The 21888-nt window shown below is 38.4% G+C and overlaps 2 protein-coding genes and 1 long non-coding RNA gene across 5 annotated transcripts in view; 2 read left to right on the top strand and 1 right to left on the bottom strand.

The window, feature by feature from the left end:
- The window catches only part of LOC106946362 (CCR4-NOT transcription complex subunit 2-like), a 16447-nt gene extending 14280 nt beyond the window's left edge, over positions 1-2167 (top strand). For both annotated transcript variants that reach the window (XM_015030636.1, XM_015030638.1), the window contains exon 15: positions 1553-2167. In XM_015030636.1, coding sequence (XP_014886122.1) covers positions 1553-1639 — 87 coding nt within the window. In that variant the 3' untranslated portion in view covers positions 1640-2167. The remainder of the gene's footprint in view (positions 1-1552) is intronic.
- A 1478-nt stretch (positions 2168-3645) lies between these two features.
- Positions 3646-20487, bottom strand: LOC106946361 (uncharacterized). Its single transcript, XR_001424753.1, has 2 exons — positions 19881-20487; positions 3646-6624 (listed from the first exon to the last, which is right to left on the bottom strand). It is a non-coding gene; the product is annotated as an uncharacterized LOC106946361 (long non-coding RNA).
- The window catches only part of LOC106946360 (calcium-activated potassium channel subunit beta-4), a 37030-nt gene continuing 24599 nt past the window's right edge, over positions 9458-21888 (top strand). The window contains exons 1-3 of one of the 2 annotated variants that reach the window (XM_015030635.1): positions 9458-9553; positions 11078-11297; positions 15712-15882. In XM_015030635.1, coding sequence (XP_014886121.1) covers positions 11133-11297; positions 15712-15882 — 336 coding nt within the window. In that variant the 5' untranslated portion in view covers positions 9458-9553; positions 11078-11132. The other variant, XM_015030634.1, reaches the window with a different exon arrangement.

Below are 21888 nucleotides of genomic sequence, written 5' to 3'. Positions count from 1 at the left end.
TAATATCTACACCTCAAATTCTCATAATGTTCCCAGTATTATTTAAAAAATGAAAAATCTGCTTTTTCCCCTCAATGCTATTTAACTGATCAACAACATTCTCAAATTTTAATTCCCTATTAAAACCTAATTCCGTTTTAATGGTTCCACTAAATACCATCTTGGTGTAGCACAGTGGTGCCCAAACTACGGCCCGCAGGCCGAATCCGGCCCACCTCCACATTTAGTCCGGCCCCCTGAACAATACCAGAGAGCATTTAGATTTTTTTTTCATGTACCGTATTTTCCGGACTATAAGCCACTATATGTGGAGTTTTCTTCAACCACCAGGGGGCTCTTTAGCAGGAAGTGAATCATTGGAAGTCAAAATTGGAAATAAAAGAAGAAAGCACCCAAATGCTAAAACACCAAACTGTTTGAAAGACTTCAACCCTCGAGCGCCAATTTTATTTTGATGTTATAATTTAAATATCCAATAACGAACTTAGTTTTTCCATTTAAACTGAAAGTTTGCACTTTGGAATTTGTCCAGAAAAATGATTTTAGGGGAAGCTAAGTGGCTAAATGTTTTCAAAGATAGCAAAAATGATAAAGCATTAAACAAATGTATTCTGGTCTCCTGTAACTTTTAGATGTGTCTCAACTTCAACACAACTCAGTCAAATAATGACATAATTAGCATCACTCTGGAGAACCTGACTGCACTTAAGAGGTGCTTCAGCTGTTGGACCAGGGAGACATCTAAGAGTTGCAGGACACCGGCCCTCGAGGACCAGGATTGCCCAGCCCTGCACTAGAGTCACATTCACCCATTCGCACTAACACATTTATACACCAATACGCAGTTTGGGGTTAAGTGCCCAAGGGCACATCGACACGTGGCAGGAGGAAGCTGGAATTGAACCGACAACCTTCCAATCACAAGACAACCACTCTTCCCACAGAGCCACAGTTGCCCCCGACCATAATTAACCAGAATTACCCTATGTGAATCAGAAAACTGAAGATTTCTAATTCAGCCTTTTTACTGTTTCAGATCAACATGAGTTCATCTGTCATGACTAAACCTGTCATAATAAGCAATAGATCAATTAATTGCATGATAAATTAAAATGAGATCCATAATTTCCATTTGCATGCTGATTTGTTTAGTTTGTTTAACGGTTAAAGAGATGCTGCCCTTTAAGATAATTTGTCACACAGTACAAAGTAGTTGGTTTGCAGGGGGTTTTGTTTTTGTAAAAATGCTGACTGGCAGTTTTGCCTTATTTTTTTTGTTCTGAGTCTGTTGATTAGTATTTTTGAAGGCCAGTTTTCTTCCTAATCCCTTTTTGTTTTGCATAAATTAGATATTTACCTTTTAGAGGGTGAACATGCATTTTATTTGTGTTTATCATTATATTCATTGAAAATGTTTTAAAAACATCATCATCATCACATTAATTTCTGGGACATTTTATGGTCCATTAGCAGCATAAAGTGTTTAATCTTTAACTCTGACTCAGAGTGAAGTGAGTGAATCTCACTGCAGCGTTTGATTCCTTGTTTTCAGGAGTTTCATCTTGAATATGACAAACTAGAAGAGCGACCTCATGTTCCCTCCACTTTCAACTACAATCCTGCCCAGCAGGCCTTCTGATTGGCTCTCCCTCCTTCCTGACTGCCTGCCATTGGCCCTCCTGGCTCATCAGTCCCGCCCCTGGAGGTTTTCCCTCCTCCGCCACTCACATGAATCTGGCCTGTAAGGACTCAGGACGGTGCCCACCTCTCTGACAGACTTCATCATTTTACCTTTTTCTCTTTTATGTTTGTCTTTTACCTCATTTCTGTTTTTGGTTTATTCCTGCTTCTTCTCCATGACTTGTTTTGGTCTGATGAGAGAAACAGACAGAGCTGGTAACAATTGTCCATCTGGTCGACTCACACACTGACTGTTGTTTTCTAAAGAAGCTTTTATGGAGAAACAGGTTTTAACAGAGAAAACTGGGTTTACTCGCCCGTCAGGATGGAGAATTTTTCACTCTGTGGTGCAGAAGAAGCTGAAAATATTTTTCATTTTTACCAGAATTACAGATCAGGACACACATCACCACTCAGTGGGCAATCAGGAGACAAAATGCAATGTACATTGTAGCACTATTTCATAATAAAAGAGAAAATATATATATTTTTTCTGTTTTCTTGATGTTATGTAGAGAACTCAGAAGCGCCACTTTAACTGTAACGAGTTGGTTTGTGTTTCCTGAAGCATTTATTTTTATTGTTTAGCAAACTCAGTTATTTACATCAAAACGACGTTTTTTTATTGTCAACAAATCACAACCAAAAAACTAACATTTAAAACTCCTGTGGTTTAAAAACAGCAAAGTCTTCATGAAGGTGTGTAGTTTTAAAGCGAATCTTAGTTTTTTCTAAGGTTTTATTTAAATAGATAAAAAAAACCTAAGAAGTTTGAAACAGAAACAGGCAAAAACAGTCAATAAAACTAACAAAAAGTTCAATTTAATATAAATAAGAATATTGATCATGAAGATTTTTTTTCCTTTTTCAAGGAGAAAATAAAAAAATAAATTTTATATTTAAATGGAGGAAAAAATAAACATCCACTTGTTTATAAATATTTAAAGGCTCTAGATTCTGATTTGGGCAAAATAATTTATTCAGTTTCTCTTAAAAAGCCATCAAAATCCTTTACTTTTCTCTAAAAATCTGACCACTAACAGCATTTTTCATATAATCAGATATTTCTGCTGGAGTAGCCCCAGAGTTGGCTGAAGCTAGCAGCCATTTTGTAGCATTATTGAACATTTTGTTTATCTGATATAAAAACAGCCAAAGAAATGTCAGACAGTAAAAACCTGCTCTGATTTTACTGTTAAACAAACAAGCTTAGAGTTTTTAAATGTTTATAATATTTATCTTCAAATGAACTGAGTTATTTTGATGCAGGACAGACATCAGCTTCCAATAACCCATTAATGGAGGCTCTAATGTCCCTTCTGGATGTTTCCCTGTTTGCTAACATCTTTTTGGTTTTTATGATAAAATGTACCAAAAATCAACAGAATCGTCTGGAAGTTTGTCAGAAATAAAAGCTGCTTAAAAACCTGATTTTAGAGAATATTTTAAACTTGTTTCAAGTGTGATTTTGTGCATTTGTTGACAGTAAAAGAACAGCGTTAAACCTCTTACCTATAAAGGAAGATTTTAGTTCAGATTGTTCTGGGCTGAAATGGAAACGGCAGCCTCTCTTCAGGTCACAGTCAGCTCTGACCTTTACTTTCACTTTTCTTCTATTTTATCCAAACATCCATGTTTGTTTTTCCATTCCTCTGTTTTTATTCCCCTGCTACATTCGTCCTCTTCCCCCCCAGAAGCTACTCTGACTTTTTGGTTTTCTTGCTGAAATCTTCATGATTGTGTTTTCCTGGTTTGGGACCATTTCATCTGAAGGAAGCATGTCATTTTTACCTTTTAGAGCAGCTTTTTAGAGGTGCTAATTGAGGCGGATTTATTGTTGTTGGAGTCGGAGCAGCTGCTTCCACCTGCCATCCTGCTCAGCTAATTTACAGCTGGCTGTAATTAGTGGATGGAGACAAAAACCCAACTCAGACCGTCTGCAAGAAAACCAAACCAAACTCCTTCATTTTTTTACTTTACATTCAGTTCCCTTAAACTCCCTCCAGGAGGCGCCACTGTGCCCTGTGTGTGTATTCTGAATATATATTCATGACACCAAGGCAGCAGAACGACAGAAAGACAAATTGACCCCAAACAAGGAGACCCGGCCTCTGAATGATGCAATATGAGACTTCCTGTTATGTCGGTCGCCATGACAACAGCTTGGTCATGCCACAAGCAACAAGCCAAGGACACGCCCACAGACCCATGTGACCTGTCTGAGGAGATTTGATTGGAGGACTTAGCCGTTGGCTGTTTTATCAAATATGGCAGCTAGTGTTTTAATAGGGAAAAAAAAGAATAAAATAAATATTCTGGTAATGAAACTGAACGCCGAGTCCAGACTGATTCTTTCTGGTTGTTTACTCACAACCGTAACGTTGGCTGTTAGATTTGTTCGTTATTTGGAATTTTGTGTCAGTTTTCTGACATTTTGATTCATTCATTTTCAGTTTTTTTTTTCTTTTGGTCATCCATCAACAGTTTGGGTTTATTTTGGGTTTATTTCCTCAAGATGAAGAGGGAAATAGTTTTTCTAACATATTTTATTTGTTTGTTTCAGTTTTCTGTTTAAATACCATCAGATTCAGCTCTGATGTTTTAAACGGGTTTGGTAGTTCTCCTGACTTCACGATTATCTGTGAGATTTTATTTGAACTTTTGCTGCTTTTTTATTCAGTTTCAGACCAGGAACCAATAAATCTATATATCTTGAGCTACTTTACTCCGGTATAATTCAGGCTCTTATTTTGAAGAGATGAATAAATGTTGTACCTCTGAATTGGGTCCATCAGCTTTTACAGTCCAAGGAGACATATCTGCCTCCAGTCCAGCTAAATAAGACTTTAGATCTGCAAATGTTACAAGATTTTATATTTTTGTTTGTTTGTTTATTTTTACAGTGTCCTAACTTTAAAATCAGTTATTTTATCTTTCAGTGGGTCAGGATTAATTGATGACAGTTCGTCTATCAGCTCTATTTGTAATTTTTAAATATTTCCTGCAGGACAGTGTTTGTCCACAGGAGGGCAGCATAACCCTAATTAAATTTAAACAAGCAGGAAATCAGATGCTCTGGAAAAGGTTTGTTTAGGACACTTTGTTATTGTGTTTATTTGAAAACTTTATGAAGTTTTTGATAATAGAACTCATCTTGGCTGAATACATGAAGGTCCAAGTTGAATCAAGATTTTTTTTTCAGTTAATTGATTTACTGCAGATTAATGTTTGATGAGTTAAGAAGGATTTCTATGATCAAGAATTTAAACCTAAAAACGGATTTAAAACTAAATTGATATTGTTTGCAATTTTTGAATAAAACTAAATCTCTCAGTCTCTGCAGTTTCATGTCACCACCTGTAGAGGTCCTCATTTATCTTTGTCGGCTTCCCCAGCAGCTGCCCAGTGTTTCCAGTCAGATCACCTCTTCAAGTTTCTGTCTGGACTCTGAGGTTTACGTCCTCTGGCTCAGAGAACGAGTGATGATCTCAGAGTGTGAGGATTACATATTTAACGTAGCAGACTTTACAGCAGCTGTTAAATTCACTCTGAGACCAACCAGCCGAACGTGGCAGATTTAATCAACCGTGAAAATGAGATATTGAGTTCTGATCATTTATTTTAAATCTAACTTGTTCCTCCAACTCGTGACGATGTAAAAATAATTTGCCTGTACAGAAGTTATGCAACCAACAAACTGATCTAAAAAAAAAAAAAGTGTAGCAGTGTGAGAGTGGGCGAATGAAGCAAATTAAAACTTCACTTCAGTTAATTAGCTCATTTCTTTTTTTTTATTGAAGCAACAACAGACATCATTAGCTCACGCAGAGTGAGTCAGTTTCCCCTGCAGAGAAACAAGACATCCATCTTTAGATGCTCGAATCATTTCTTCTGTCTTAAATATTTTCACAGTAGTTGCTGACGTCCATCCCTGATAGCAGCCTTCATCCCTTCATCTCCAAACAAAAAGCTGTTTCTATGAGAGATCTCATTCTAGGTCATGATCCACGCAGGAAACCAACAAGCACACAGAGCTAGCTTTGAGTTAGCAAGGCTGGATAATCCCAAAAATACCCCAAAGGCTCCACCAAACTCCCACAGTCCCATCAGAAACAGTAAAGATCTAGTCCACTGATCCTCAACCAGATGAAGGAATCAAGTCTCCTCATCAGCATCATAACAATCAGTTTAAATCAAAACATCATTCAGTATGAGTTCAAGAAGCTTCAGTTCCTGTGAATTAATGTGTGCTGAGCCATGACTCAGAAACAAACAGAAACAAAACTGAAGTTACTGAGAGGAAACAATCTACAGTCAGCATACAGCTTCAGTTATTTCAGCTAGAAACTAGAGATTAGGCCTGAAATCTGGATCTAAACATTCAGAGCCACATAAAGACAGTTATAAAGTTGGCCTTCTATTACCTGAAGAACATCTCCAGTATTACAGGATTAATATCCCATCAAGATCTAGAGAAATTCATCCATGAGTTTATCTTTCAGGTGTTTCCAGATCCAGAACAGTGCTGCTGGAGTTCTGACTAAAACCAGGAGGATAGAACATAGCATCGATCATCATTTTGATGAAGACTTAACAAAATCTAAAGTTTATTGCTTGTTTCATAATTGTACTATATTTTTATGGTGTAAAGCTCTTTAACTGCCTTGTTGCTGAAATGTGTTGTTGTTAAACTCGACTTGTAAAGACACTTCAGCATCGCGGCGCCACCACTGCAGAGCTTGTTTATTATTGGCAACAACTGAGACAAGAAAGGCGAAGAGAGGAGCCAAGAAAAACCTCTGGAACAGATGTGGGAGGAAGTTCGATGACGGACAGCATTTATTTCCTCTGATGAATCCTCCTGGTGATGTTTGAACCTCTGAAGAATCAAATGTCTAAACTTTGCTGCTTTTCTTTAACTTCTAACAATCCAGGTGGAGCTTCCTGTTGAGAAAGTGTCAAAGTAAGTAAATATTTAACATTTATAGCACCTTTCACAAGTCAGAAACTACAAAAATAAAATGGTGTACATGTGACATAAAACTAACTAAAAGCCAATTTGAACAAATGTGTCCAACGCCCTACAAAAGAAAACTAAAATGGGTCAAATATAAATCAACAAAAGAAATAAATGATGGAAATATCTGAAATATGACAAATTTTGTTATAAAATCTTACATTTTTTTATGTAATCTATGAAAAAAAAGTAAACTTTTGACCCTGATTTGTACATCATTAAAAAGTGGAGGTGAAAGGTCTCCAGCCTGAAGCTATCAAACTGCTGCATCACTCTGACAGAGCTCCAGGCTGCAGCGTCGCCTCCATCTTTTTGGATTTTTCCAGCCTGTCAGTCGCTGTTGATGGAGGGATTTCCAGCCAAATGTTTCCTCTGCTCCAGCCATGCTTGCTTCTGTTTTTCCTGAACAGAAGGAGCAAATATTGTGCAGCTCACACCCAGTTCCACTTTAAGCTGAGGTCCCTGAATTGTCTGATGGTTCTGCTGTGCACCGACATGTGGGCCGGGTTCTCCCGCTCCGATTTCCGTTATTATTTCTAATCTTTTGATCTCCAGAGATGATGATAATCCCGCCACATGCCTCCCTGATTACCGCCGCCGTGGATTGACTCGGCTGTTCAGAGCTCCGGGCTTTTTGCAGAGACGACACCAGCAGAGGTTGCTAAGGTGATCCAGGCGGTTCTGTTCGGACCCTGCAGATTTCTGTTTACAATCACTGAGATCAAACGGATCCAGGGCGTCCAAGTCCTTCCTGCAACTTTTAGATGCGTCCTAAACGTTTCCTCCTGATCAGTTGAACGTCTCATCAACGGCTGGAAAATTTTTAAAAATGACATCATGAAAAAATTCAATTTATGAAACTCATTTGTTAACTTTTTATAAAAAGTTTGAAAAAATGTTTTGATTCAAACCAAACATCTCAGTTTTCAACTCTTGTTTCTGTTCAAGGTTGCCATTGCCCTGGTTATTAGTGCATTTTTTCCCTCCACTTAACTTTCTATGAACATGCGTTGACTTTTCAGTAATATTTGAATTTTCTGGGATTAAAAATTGAGAGTTTTATTCTCTTTAAGCCAGAATTGTTGAAATAAGAAATAAACACCTGAAATATTTCACTCTGTTTCTGAAACGAAGGGCAGAAAATCTAGAACTTTTTCATGAGTCTAAGTTTTGAGACGATTCTGAGTCTCTTTCAGCTGGACAGAGCTGCTCCAGGTCCAAATGTTTTACTATCAGCTCATGTCTCATTGGAAGAAGTGATGTTTGTTTTAGAAAAGGTGGACATTTTTCACTCAGGAGTCGTTACAAACCGAAGGTGACTCAGACAGAAGAGCGGCCTCACCCAGAGCGATCCTTTTATTCCTTTACACCCTCAGGTCTCCTCGGAGCCGGCTGGAAGGACCGGAAATCGATCGGATCTCAGTCGGCTCATTGATCATTGGGTCCGTGAGGAACATTTTAGGTGGCTGTTTGCATCTCAAACTGCACACACAGGGAAACCCACAGGAAATAAAACCCAGGCAGACAAACTTCCATCAATAAACGGAATAATTAAAATAAATTAAATGAAGAAAATATAACTAATCATCTCCGTGGTTTAGATTAATGTTTTTAAAAGTAACATTGCAGTGCTGTTAGGAAATACTCTGTCACACCTAAATGTTTAAAGGCATCAAACTAACTTTGTTAGTTAAATACAAAATGCAGTTTTCAAATGATGATTTCATTTGTTCAAGGAGAAAAAAGACCAAACCAACCTGGAAGTATGAACAGTAATCACTCACCTGATGTGAAGTCTCTTCTTGAGTTCAACTGAGTTCAGTTTCACCAGATTTTTACCTTACCTTTAAGTAGAACATGTTGCAATGTACTCCTATTTTAAAACAACAACATCTAATCCAGATCAAATTCAAAAGCACTTCATTAATCCCAGAGGGAAATTAAATGCAGCCTATTTTCATATTTGTTACAATAGTGTAGTTTATAGCGCCACCTGCTGACAACACATTCTAAACATGGTTTACAAAAAGATAGTTTTTCACCTCAGGTTTTGACTAGAAGTAGGTCACATTTGTTTTCTGTGCTCTCAATAAATTAAGTAACAACATCTTTATTCGTGGCTCATCACAGCCGTCCCTTATGAAGAATGAGGTGTAAAAGAGTCCAGTGTGTTTCTGAGCGAGACTGATGTGCTCTTCCTCCACTAAGAGGCTTATCTCATGCAGCTTGTAACAGTGAGAGAACAACAAGCAGCCAGCGGCGTAATAAAACTCAGATCTGGATTGAATCATCAGGCTGCCGGAGCGAGCGAACATCACTACAAGAGGAGAGAGAGGAAGGTGAAACCATAGAAACTGTCACTGCTGCACCATGTGACCAGAAGTGTCAACACCTGAACCTGTGAGAAGGTCAAGCTCAGACATGAACTGCTGGCAGCAGAGTCTTCACCAGGGAAAGCTTTGCAAAAGTTATTCTTCCTCTTAAAAAAAAATCCCACATCAGTCACATAACAACAACTAGCTTCCATGTATTTGGATTTAATGTGACAGATCTGCACAAAGTCGAGCAAAATAGTGAAGAGGAAAGAAATTTGTTGTTTTTTGTTTCTTTTGCTATAGAAATAACTCTTAAAAGTGTGGCATGCATTGTTGAATTTAGGCTAAAAAGTTGAATTATGGTCTCATCAGAGCAGAGCAAGGGGATAAAACGATATTAGATCTTGAAGGACTAGAATGTGTTGAGGATTTGACAAAGCAAAGATAATCTATGAAGCTAATCATGTTCTCTTCTGTAGCTGGCCTGAAGAAGTTAATGTTTTTAATGGTCACCGTGGTCAATACATTGCATTAATATTCAGTAAGTGTGACAGTTTAAAATGGAAAGTAAAACGATAATTAATTAAACACGTTCTTAAAAATTCCGTTTTTTTAATCATCCCTCAAACGCACCTACTGATTAGCACAGAAGCAGAAGTAACGGGTAGAGAGAGTTTAGCGGGCCGGGCATATTTCGGCAACAAATACTTAAAACAGCCGGGTTTGAACTTTTATCGGGACCAGAAAGACGTTATGAAAATGCTTCAATTTTCACTACAAACAGGGGGAACTACAGCTCAATCTGCAGCAGCTAACTGCTAATGCTAAGTAAGTTAGCTTTTCCCCAAATGTTTGTTTATTGTGTTCAGGATGTTCAGGTTTGATAGTTTGGGTTGTTACTAGTTTTGGCTTTCAACACTGTAGCTAAATGTCTGCTTATTTATTTAAATGATGTCAGTTTTGGTCCAACATACTTAAACATCAGCGTCTATTTTGTGGTCTGTTAGCTAAATGAACTAATACAACTTCCCCCAGGCCTTCATAATAAAAGCTTAACGTAAATTAAGTTCTTGTTAGACTTTAAACAGCGTATTTGTGTTTTAATGTTGGTTGCAGTATATTTAATATAACACAGAAATCATTCTGCGTGGTTAATATGAATGTAATAAAAATATTTATTTTCTGTGACAGGAAATAACTCAGCACCTCATAAGATAATACAGCGCAAAAAAAAGTTTTAATTTTGGGGGGAAACGCAATTTATTTGATTTTTACCCGAAATAAATTAGGTCAAAACTTATTTTTACCCTGTGTAATGATGTATGCACACATATGCACACATCTTTATTTACTTTTCCACAGATTCTTTATCAGAGTCAAGTTGTTGCTCTTGCTTTGTTGCTCCGAAACATTCTTATTGCTTATCGCTTTAAACCGAAATCTACCAATGGTTTAGGTCTGAACTTAGTATACATGTTCTCCGATATGTAGACTGTTAGTATCTTGTGTAAAAAATTTTCTCAGACGGGGAAAAATATTAATCTATTGTTTGTCCTCCAATATAGCGAACAGGAAGTTTTGGAAATCACCAGACTCTTTCAGCTTAAAAGCACTTATTTCTGTCATTGATAAATGAGTGAAATCTTTATTAAAACCTAAGATTTTTTTAAATCTTCTTCATACACTAGTTGATTTGGTTACTTTAACATTTATAAAGATGCATCCAGTGAATTAAGATTTCGTTGAACAAATGTTAAAGTTGTAAGTTTGAGAAAATATAAAAGTAAAACATTTTTCTAGGTTGTCGTCAGAACGTTTTTGTGATGTTTTAGAAGCAAACAGAGTGAAAGTCAGCCGGAGAGAGAGGACGGGGATGGGAGGAGGGCAGATTATGGAAATCTCAGTAAATAGATGCAACAGAAAATGGAGAGATGGTGAGGGGGTGAAGGATGGAGGGAGAGTAAATAAAACGGACTCAGAGTCTGAAAGCAGCCGCTGATTAAACTCAGGCTGTGAGCAGCAGCCGCTTCTCTTTCTCATCTTCCTCCTTCCCTCCGCGTTTCAGCCACCCATCCCCGCTTCCTCCTCTCCATGCCGGCGGAGGTCTCCGCGGGGCTGCCATGGCGAAGATCCGGGTGTCGTACGAGTACTCCGAGGCTGAGGACAAGAGCATCCGGCTGGGTTTGTTCCTGATCGCCTGCGGGATTCTCAGCCTCTTCATCCTGGGCTTCTGCTGGCTCAGTCCGACGCTGCAGAGCCTGCAAAGCAAGCCGGCCAACTGCACGGTGAGCCTGGCGGCGAGCTGCGCTGAGCTCCGGTGGGGTCAGAACCGCGGACTGAACCCGCACCGCGCTGAAATTATATACCGGTTAAAGCGATTAATCGCGCTGCGGGTTATTTATGTTACTAATACAATTTTAGTTTTGAATAAACTTTTTCGGTAGATTCAAAAATGCACTTTGAAATAAAATATATTTGCTACTTTTTTTTTTAGTCATCTGGTCCAGTAAGAGTTTGATTTAGTATGTTAATTATGTTTAGGAGCCCTTAACGGTGCAGTATGCATCTATTTGCATTAATTTTACGATGTTATGGATGCAGACTCTGAAGCTTGGTCGATAACCCATAAAACAGTACATTTAAATGTGTTTTATTGTGGTTTACTTTGGGGATAACTTCAGGGTGCTCAGAAGTAGCAAGGAAAGCCATGAATGATTAAGAACTGCACCACACAGATTTTATTGGCAGTCATTTCCATTTTTTATTATTTATGTTCACATTTATGTTTTTGCCGGTCACATATTTTACAAATTATATTGATCCTTTTTCAATTGTAGCTGAAGTTTCCAGTTTTATCTAACAGCTTTGTGAGTTGTAACATGCTGTGCATTCACGGCTGATATTCCATTTCGTTGTTGGAAGTGGGTTATTCTCCTCTGCTCTCTGACACCAGCAGGGTCAGATGAGGTTGTTTGTGAAAGTCCCAGTAGATGGGACATTTCTGAAGCAGTCTGTCCCGTCCATCTGGTACCAGCAATACATCACATTCAGTCACTTAAACCCCATTTGTTCTGATGTTTGGTTTGAACTTCAGGAAATCAGCTCTGCTAGCTGCAGCATAGCAGAGATCTAGGGGGTGCGAAACGGAGGGTGATTGACAATGCTAAGCCCCGCCTTCTGGCTGTGGTTGGTTGTTTTTATTTAGCACTGAGAGTTGGCAGAGGAGCTTGATTTAATTTTTTTCTTCACAGATTATTTGTCTCTTTTCAAACTGTCACAACATCGATAGATTCAACAAATATGTTAAAAATATATAATTTTAATAAAAGATAAAAACATCAGCTTTAATATGACCAGCATGTGTGATACTGTTTAGATTCCAACCTGTTTGTAATGACCAGTTCATTCCTCTAACAGTGAAGAAGGCTGTAGTGATCAGATGTTGCTCAGTGTTGATCAAGTTGATGCAAAGTGAAGGTGATCAGTGGAACATATTTGATCTGATCTGACAGGATCTATAACGCTGAGCTGTCACTCATCATCCAGGGAAGCTTGGTGCGTCAAAACCTCACTGACTGCACAGTTTAATTACATTCATTAATTTTAGTCCAATTAGTTTAATGATAAATTAATAGGGTTTGTATCAAATTCAGCTCAAAACAGTTTAATTTACTATACTACTGTCCATTCACAGGGAGTTTTACACCCAGTTACAGTAAATATTATATTGAAGTATAATCATCTGGCTACGCCTTGACTGAACTGAATCATTGACTCTACAGAAATGTAGTCATCCTGCAGTCCAGTTGCTACAGAAATGCTCTATAAACTAAGTCTATTTAAAACCGTCTCAGATAATTACACCATTTAGATCCAGATCTGCAGTTTCTGAGTTTTTATGTCATTTTAGGACTTCAGAGTCTGGTTACATGTCAGAAAAAAACACATGTTAGTCAAACTACTGAAGTTTATCTAGTTTTTCTACATAAAGAAACTTCAGCACACTTTTGTTGTTTGAGGAGAAAGTGTTACACCAGCTGCTGAGTGAACCCTGCTCTAATTAAAGTGCTGGATAAGAAAATACAATATTCTCAAAATCAAGTTTTGTTTAATACTGTGACTACTGGCTTTGGGTTTTTTCAATTTTTTTAAAATCCTGCAGTGTAAATCTATACTTGCATAACTTTGGCTACATTCACACATCAGGTGTTGAGGTTCAATTCCAATTTATTGCTGAAATCTGACTAATTTTTCTGACTGATTTCGATCATATTTAATTATACAAACTTCTTTGCGAACCTTTCACATCGCCAAACGTTGATGTCACGCAGCAGCTCGTTGTTTCTAGAGCTAATATTGGACGCCACAGTTTATGGATCGATTTGAAGGTTGTTGAGAAATGGAAGCCGACCGTATCGACGCAAAATCATAAGAAGACAAAGATTTGCTTCAGACATTGTTTATGTCTGAATTTATCGCGTCTGGCTTCTTCTGGTGCCGAATTATTACGCTTGACTGACATCAATGACATAACAGTTGGATAAAATGAGACGTGATCATTCAGACTACAGAGGATTTGAAAACTATTGGATACATATGAAATTTAATATCACAGATGAAAGTGGCACAAATCAGATTTTTTTTTTTTGTGGTGAAAGATCAGACGGCCACTGAAAAAGTCAAATATAAAATGGGGGGGGGAAATTGTATCTGCATTTTCCTGCTGTGTGGACGCAGCTTTGTGGTCTATAGACTTGAAATCAAGATGTATAATAATGATAAAAATACATTATATTAGACAGTATTTAGCTGTCTTGTTTCTGTCGTCTTTTTACAGTTTTGCTTTAATTCCATGAACATTTTATTGTCATTGTCTTGATTTATTTCTCTATTGGTTTCCATGGAAACAGTAATTGCTACACGCTGTGTTTACAGTGGTTAGCAGCTCTTTTAATCTTCATCACGTTTGTGGAAGATTATACTTTGAAGTATCATGTGTTCACAAATTGGACAAAAGCCAAAAGTATACTTAAGTGTTTGCTGCCTGATGTTTGCGTATGATTGGAGAGCTCAGCTCTCGGTGCAGCCATCCGTTTTGGCAGCAGTAAGTCAAACAATCTGATTAAAGGAGACAGACTCTTTTTGGTAAAGTGCTGTGGTTCCCTGACAACTGACTGAAAACAGAGAAATGTTTCACAAGCTGCTTAACACAACCAACCATGTTGAGCATCAGGATTAGTATTTTTGTGGAGGAAAACAGTTCATTTTTTTCCTTTTAATTAAGATTCAGAACCATGGCTGTGAACACACTTGTCTGTGTTTTCTCACCACTACTTTAAGTTAAAGATGGCGACTTGATCTCAAGGACTAGGAATGGAGATCTACCAACCTTAAAGACTAAAGACTTTGCATCGGCCTAAGCTGTAAAATCTCAAACTTTGGCTTAGACTCAAGTTTTGAAGAAGTCAGACTTGGCTGTAAAGAAGAGACAAAGTCTTTATGTCATTGAGTGATAAACAAAACTCTAATGTTGTTAGAGGATCTTACTTGTTTTCTCATCATCAGAAGCACCAGGATGGTTTTATTTTGATGGATTTTTCTGTCTATGCTAAGAAGCTTCTGTCAATGGCCACTAATAAATGTTAAGTCTTGTATTAGTAAGAGGTTGGTTTTGTACCAGGAGACCAACATGACCTTTAGTGTTGACAATTAAATGTATTTTTAAAAAATAGTCAAACAGTCAGCCTCAGACAGATGTTTTGTTTCTGTTTTAGTCATTTTAATCTTTTCAGTTGTCGATGAAAAGTGGATTTGTGCTGCTCTTTAGGCTGTGGCATTTCAAAGCCTTTGGGAATATATGCATGAAATGAATTACAGGCTTCCAGCGCCTGCACTTTATGCTGTGTGCTGCGGATGATGAATTTATTCAGGTGATTTATTCGGCTGTTAGCTTATTACATCATCTTGGACTGATGCTCATGCGTCATTTGGAGGGTTTTTCCCTGAGTTGTGCAGGTTCTGGTCATGCGGTAGAGCGCTCTTCCAATGTGCCATTAGCGAATCTGTGACATAATAAATCATAACTCAGAAAACTTGAGTTTACTGCAGCTCTTTGGCCTGTTCAGTGAAGACCGTCTGACTTTTATAGAAGCAGATTAGATTGATGGCGTCGTCTCCGTGTGTTGTTTGTTCATCCGTCTTGTCGTTTCAGACCGCTAATGAGAGGTCATCACTCCTGTAGCAGAGTCCTCTCCTCTCTCATCTTTTGCACAAACTTCTACTGTAGATTGGTTATTTCCAGTTTTCTGGTTTCCATGACAGAATGTGAATCTTCTTTGTAAAATGTCGTTGGTTTTGGTCCTGTTACAAACTGTCCTGTATTGATTGGTAGATGAAGTCTAAAGAAGGTTAATTGCTGCGTCAAAGTCCAGTGGTGAATGTCAGCAGTGACAAAAGACACTTGCATGTGTCTCAGATGTTGCACTGGATATGATAAGACAGCATTATATTTCTTTATTTCACACACCCAGGATGTTACAGGGTACTCCTCTGAAACTTTCAGAAATTTCAAGGCATTAATTAAAGCTTCCTTTCCTTGAACATACAAAGTGATTTCCCAGAACTAAATATATTCATTTTGTTTTTGGTGAAGATGGTAAACGATTGGTGCTTCTGCTGATCATCCATCTTGTTTTGCAGGTGGTGTCTGTGCTGCGTCCTGAGGAGATGTTTGAGTGTGTTTTTACGTGCGGAGCCGACTGTAAGGGAACGTCGCTGTATCCCTGCCTGCAGATCTTTGTCAACAACTCCGAGTCCAACTCTGTGGCGCTGCTGCACTTCGACGAGCAGCAGCTGGTCCTCAATCCAAAGGTAAACACCTCTGGGTCTCTGAGATCCAGCAAATATTAGAGCGGCATTGACCTCTAACAACTTTACTATCAGCAAGCATGAGTGGCCTTTGTTGAAGCTGTTAGGGGAAAGTTTAGTTTTCAACAGCTGGATTAATCCTGAGTAAGAGAGGCTGGGTAACTAATCTTTTGTAATCATGGCTTCGTCTTTCACTTTGTGATTTCTTTTTTTTTTTTTTTTAATAAACTTTTCGGGTTTTTGTTTGAGTTTTCTTCGCTCTGATACAATTTAGGAAAAGTTCTCAAGCAGATTTTTCTTATCTCTGTCTTTTATGTTTAGGGTCTTTTTGGTACTAGAAACCTTTATTGACAGTTTCCAGACAGGAAATGGGCAGAGAGAAGGGAGGAGATGTTAACATGAATATTCAAATTCGTATCATTTTGTATCACACCAACCTGCTAATTGGCCAGAGGAGGGAAATCACCCTATAATCTGCTAATATCTACATGCTGACGTCATGGATATATAAATGATTTCAGCTTTTAGTTTTTAAGTGAAGTTTATTAGTGGAGTTTGCAGCCAACAGCTTGTCTCTTAAAATCTCACGTTACCTGTTTTCATTCTGAATCTGCACCAAAATAAGGAGTTTGGCCTTTACAAACCGTTGGGTTGACTTAAACTTGTTAGAAAGCATTTAGATGAGTGGAAACTTATACAATAATCCAAACAACAGCACCTGTAGTAAAGGTACACAGTTCTGAATTAGTAGAGATTAAATGTAAAAAGAGGCGACTGTAAAAAGAGAATGATGTGAAAGATGAAGATAAAAATGGAGGCACAGCTGCAGTGATGCTGTTAATTTCCATCAGAGAGCCAGGAGTGTTTGCCGGCTCGGTTTTTGGATTGCAGCCGTCTAAATCTATTTCTGCTCAGGACTTCAGAGACACACGAGGCATTTAAAAACCCTCGTCGTCATTAAGAAGCAGCTGATGGGAGACGCGTCACATCAGGTTTTCAAGTGAACTTCTCAGTTTGTTTAAAATCTGAGCTGAGCCTTCGTGATCAGGGATCTGAACAGCAGACTGCAGTGAAAGCCGCAAATGCCACATTAAAGTTACCACAGGAAAAACTACAATTCTTCTGTGGAGACAGTTGTTGCTAAGGCTACGACTTAGCAATGACTAAAATATTTTTTTTCTTTTGTTCAGTCCTTCATTTTACTAATTAAACGTGACTGCTATCAAACTTCTGTGTTTACAACCTTAAAGCGCAGAAGAAGAACGTAGATGGCACACTTCAGCGGTCTGATGACAGCAGTAATAAAGAATTGAGCTGTTTATGGATAAGTTTATTCAACAGTGGAAGCCAACAGGATCATCACTAGACTGTAACAAGACAAAAGAAGCTGATAAACTATTAGCAATGGCTGTTTGTGGAGCTTTGACTGAAGTCTGCTTGGATGTGAAGTCAGAACCAAGACTGGTTCTTTTTGACACAAACTGCTTTCATAGTTTCAGAATCATGATTTTCAGTCATTGTTTACGTCGTCTGTCTTCTTCTGGTGCAGAATTATTATGAATTACGATGCATGTTGGATAAAATACGACATGACCGTTCAAACTGAAGACGCTTTGAATAAAAATCAGATGTCCGATTTAGTTCGAATCAGATTTTTTGGGGGTGGAAAGATCAGATTTGTCCGTTCAGACTGTCGAGGAAAAATTAGCCGCTTGCAGCTGTAGACCCATTCAGGTCAGAAACATCTCATCTAAGTGAAAAATCCATCTGTAAAATCCATCGTCTTCCACCTATTCTAAGTAAGAATAACGGGTCCAAAAAGTAAAAATAATCCTCCTCATCCCATTAACCTTCTGTCCAGCTCTGTTCCCAGCTCAGAGGAGATACACAGCAGCTGCTTTATGAGACACTTCATCACTTCTCTCAGAACGGGAAACACAAAATACAGTTTGTACAGACAGATCAAAAAGTTTAGTTGTAACATTCAGGTTGTTTGGGTCAGATTTTTCCTGGTTCATAAAGTGAGATTTTAAAATTGTTCTTGTCGGCACACGTTGGGGACAATGCCAGCAATTAGCATCAATTAAAAGCTGCAGTCGGCCTGAAGACCGTCAAGTTTAAAAATATTCAGTTTTTTAACACTTCAGATCAGCTCCCACCTCTGTTGGATGCTAGATGGGAAGAAAACAGTGGCCCTTTTAATACCCGAACATGTCTTATTCAATGAAGTAGAGATTATCATTTAATATGTTAAGCTGAAGTCTGGGTGTTATTTCCAGAGAGCAGTGAACGCAGCACAGCTGGTGCGTTCAGGTGTCTCCACCATCTGCGAGATTCAGACCAAAATAATAAAACGGCACTACATTAACCCAGAAGTTTACTCCCCTCCAACCTCGCCACACGGCTGGGCTGTCACCATGGCAACAGAGTAAATATAGAGGGCAGAGATCTCGCATCGGCTATGGCGCTCCGTCGCCATAGCGACCGATAATGTGGAGACAAGGAGAGAGAGGGAGGGCGAGTCACGCTTCATTCAGGAATCCTTTAATCTCCCCAGAGGGAGAAAGGAAACCTCTGAGGCTCCGCCCACTGCTTACATCATCATCATCATCATCATCATCATCGCCAGGTTAACCTCAGGGATTAAACTGTTTATCCTCAACCAATCACACAGGAAGGCAAACAAAAACACAAACAACCGCTATGCCATGAATGAATGCAGAATTATTATAAAGAGTGAAAAAGTAATCGGCAGGAAAACTCTTCAATGCGCTGTTTTGACTTTTACTGTTATTTTCACATTTTAAAGAAAAGTTAGGGAAAAAAAATGGCCTAAATTACGTATGTGTTTTTGAAAAGTTGCTCAGATTTACTGTATAAGGAATAAAGTGAATTATTTTTTGTTTGGTTGTACATTTTGGATCATTATCCTGCAGAAAACTGCAGCGATGATCAGTTTTCCGGAGAATTTCTGATGCTGACCACTCTGATGAGGTTCTCAGGCTTTTTGGAAGAGAAACAATCCCGCAGCATCACAGATTCTCCCCCGTACTTAGCAATGTGCTGTCAGGTGTTTAACTTATTCTGGGGTCCAGCTAACAGGACCCCAGAACTCCTCAGTTGATTCCCAGTAACCGGATCGCTCCTAGAGATGTTTAGTATTAAAATAAACTCTCCTTGTTTCACATCAGGATGTGAGGAATAAGAAACTCCACAAGTCTGATAAAAAAAAATCAGAATTTTTTTACTTTAATAACGTTTAAAATCACATCAGGAATTAACGTTGGAGTCAGGATAATCCATCTCTTGTTACCATGGTGATGTATCATTGCCTTCATTTATTTGAATCGTCAGTTTGCTGTCAGGCTTACTTTATTTTAAAGTGTAACGTTTTATAATTAAATTATATTAAACATTAATTTAGGGCTTTAGCTGCTCAACCTCTCAGCTAACGCTCTCATTCTCTGGTTGCCTAGCAACAACCTGCTGAGTAACTGGCGCAGCAGCGGTTTAAGGTTTCACCACTGTGCCTCATAACTGCTTCAAAATTAAAAATGTGAAGTGAAAACTGTAGATAAAACGGAAAAGGCCACGCCTCCAGCTTGGCTGTATTTTAGACATTTAAAACAAAAAACTAATCAACACTTATTGATACGGACTGATATGAAGCAATTATATTATGATGCGTTTTTCAACATTATCGCCCAGCCTTGTATTAACTTAGTAACTATGTTGCTGCCTGTTTGATGTGGGTCATTAGCAGTTAACCAGCTGCAGGTCCAGTAATACAGTTAATGAGTGATCAGACTGAACACTAGAAGTTGTAATATTAATTGTAGAGAAATGAAAGCATGAAATTTGAGTCCTTCAGCATCAGAAGTGACTGTAAACTCAGTGAACTACAGCTCTGCTGTCTGTGCAGCTGTTACTGTATTTGTGACTTCTAGCTGCTAGAGCTGACTGACAGCAAATAAACAGAAAATAAAGAACATTTCATTTACCTTTAACTCCTCCTGAGCTCTGTGACCTTTCACCAGCAGACACGCAGGCAGCATTAATTGCAGACTCGTCTGAAATGGACTTTGTGGATGTAAACCAGCTGACTGAGAGCCAGATGAAGAGAGTTTTTCTCCCAGTTAATTGGTGTTGTGTCTATAGGGGGCGGTTAGTTAATGGAGCCGCCCGCAGACTAAATGACTGACATGACATTAAGATCTTCGTCAGCTCACAGTCTGTGTATGTGAAGCAAAGATGTTCAAGAAACAAACCCAGGAGATGGATCACTACACATCCTTAACATGAACTAGTTCTTAAAACTCAGTTCAGTTTGGTTAATGATTCATGTTCATAGTTCACCATCTAAACCTTTTTGAATTGAGTTCATATCTTTACTTTCAACATTTAATTCCCCAAACTGCTTTTCTCATTCATGCTTTTAATGATTTTTTTCAACATATTTGACAAAAAAGTGCTATTGTAGACACATTGTAAATACAGTCACCTTTAACCTTTGAGATTTGTTTCTTTTTTCTCTTTCAACTGGAGTTGAAAAGCTCAAAATAAAACTCAAAGTCTGATGTTGCATTCCAGTTGTAGTCAGAACTGGGGGATTCTGATTTCCCAGTTGGAAAAATAAACTGGAACGCCATACAAAGTTGGATTTCCAAGTCCCACTACCAAAGTTATGACTTGAAAGACCAACTTCCTGTTTCAACATGGCCGCTCCTCGCATCAACACGATACAGTGGAAACATGTTTAGCGCCTGTTACAGTAACCTGAACAAACTGAAAGTTGTTTTTGCTTATGGAAAGTAAAACTTAAAATGATGTTTGTAAGAGTTATTGCAGACAATGTTTTCTGGACGCCACCATGTTTGAAATTCTGACATCAAACCCAGCTCTGAGTTCCCATTTCCCAATGAGTTAGTAACTCATTTCAACAATGTTATGACCACAAAATTAAAATAAATTCAGGTCACCTCCACATATTTGTGTCTGTGAGGGTGTTAAGGCACCATGATGATGTTTTTAATGAAATCTTGATCCTGCATCAGCTAATAAAATCACTCATTCTGTTGTTACGGTAACTTACCTGCAGATTGGTTGGAGAAAATGGTTCAGTGCTGCAGCTTTTCTGTGCATCATTTCCCTCCCATAACTCAAAATGAAAAACGGTAAAGTCTGACTTCACACTTTGTGAATCTGCTGATCAGAGTGCTCTAATTTACATGGTAATGCATCAACACACACTCAGGTTTGATGGTTTTGTCACATTTTAATTAGAGCTGCAGGTCTGCATAGTTATCTGATGAAAAACGGCACTTCATCATTTTCTATTTAAGAGGAGCTGGATGTACGCTGAGCTCAGAGTGCTTTCGTTTTTAAAAAAGGATTCATTAAACCTGACTCTGAGCCTTAAAGTGAGACGACCCTGCCCTTCAGTGGAGCCATAACGTCCTCATGAGGTCCAAACCTTCAGGAACAACTCACATCATTTTTATTATCCTTCTAGACTTTTCCTGTTCTTATTTCTACAGATCATTTCTGTTGGAACAAAAATGAAATGAACTCCTGACCTCAATAAAGGAAAGATGGCTCAGGGTGTGTGTGTGTGTGTGTGTGTGTGTGTGTGTGTGTGTGTGTGTGCGCGCGTGTGCGTGTTTATATGGATGTGATCAGAACATTTGCTGCCCTCGGAGCAGTGGAGATGAATCCAGGTTTCCTTTCAGGTTGAAAAATATTTAAAGGGGACATTCTATATTTTTATATTTTCGTTTTGGTTTCTACTGCTTCTAGAAACCGTCCAAGCATACAAAAAAAAAAAAAAAAAAAATCCAGTCGGTTTCTGGCGATAAGTTAATCATTTTTGGTGTCTGGAAAATTAGCTGTTTCAAATACTTCCAGTTGTTAAGTCACACTGTGCCATTACCTGGCAACCCCAGCAGAGTTCCCCAGCAAATATGAGTCCTCAGCTGGTTTTACCGCTGTATGCCCTGTACAATGGCTGCT

This window comes from Poecilia latipinna, unplaced genomic scaffold, assembly GCF_001443285.1.
Source record: "Poecilia latipinna isolate Pla-1442-1.1 unplaced genomic scaffold, P_latipinna-1.0 Scaffold188, whole genome shotgun sequence".
Lineage (NCBI taxonomy): Eukaryota > Metazoa > Chordata > Actinopteri > Cyprinodontiformes > Poeciliidae > Poecilia > Poecilia latipinna.
This window is presented reverse-complemented; position numbering and strand designations above follow the sequence as displayed.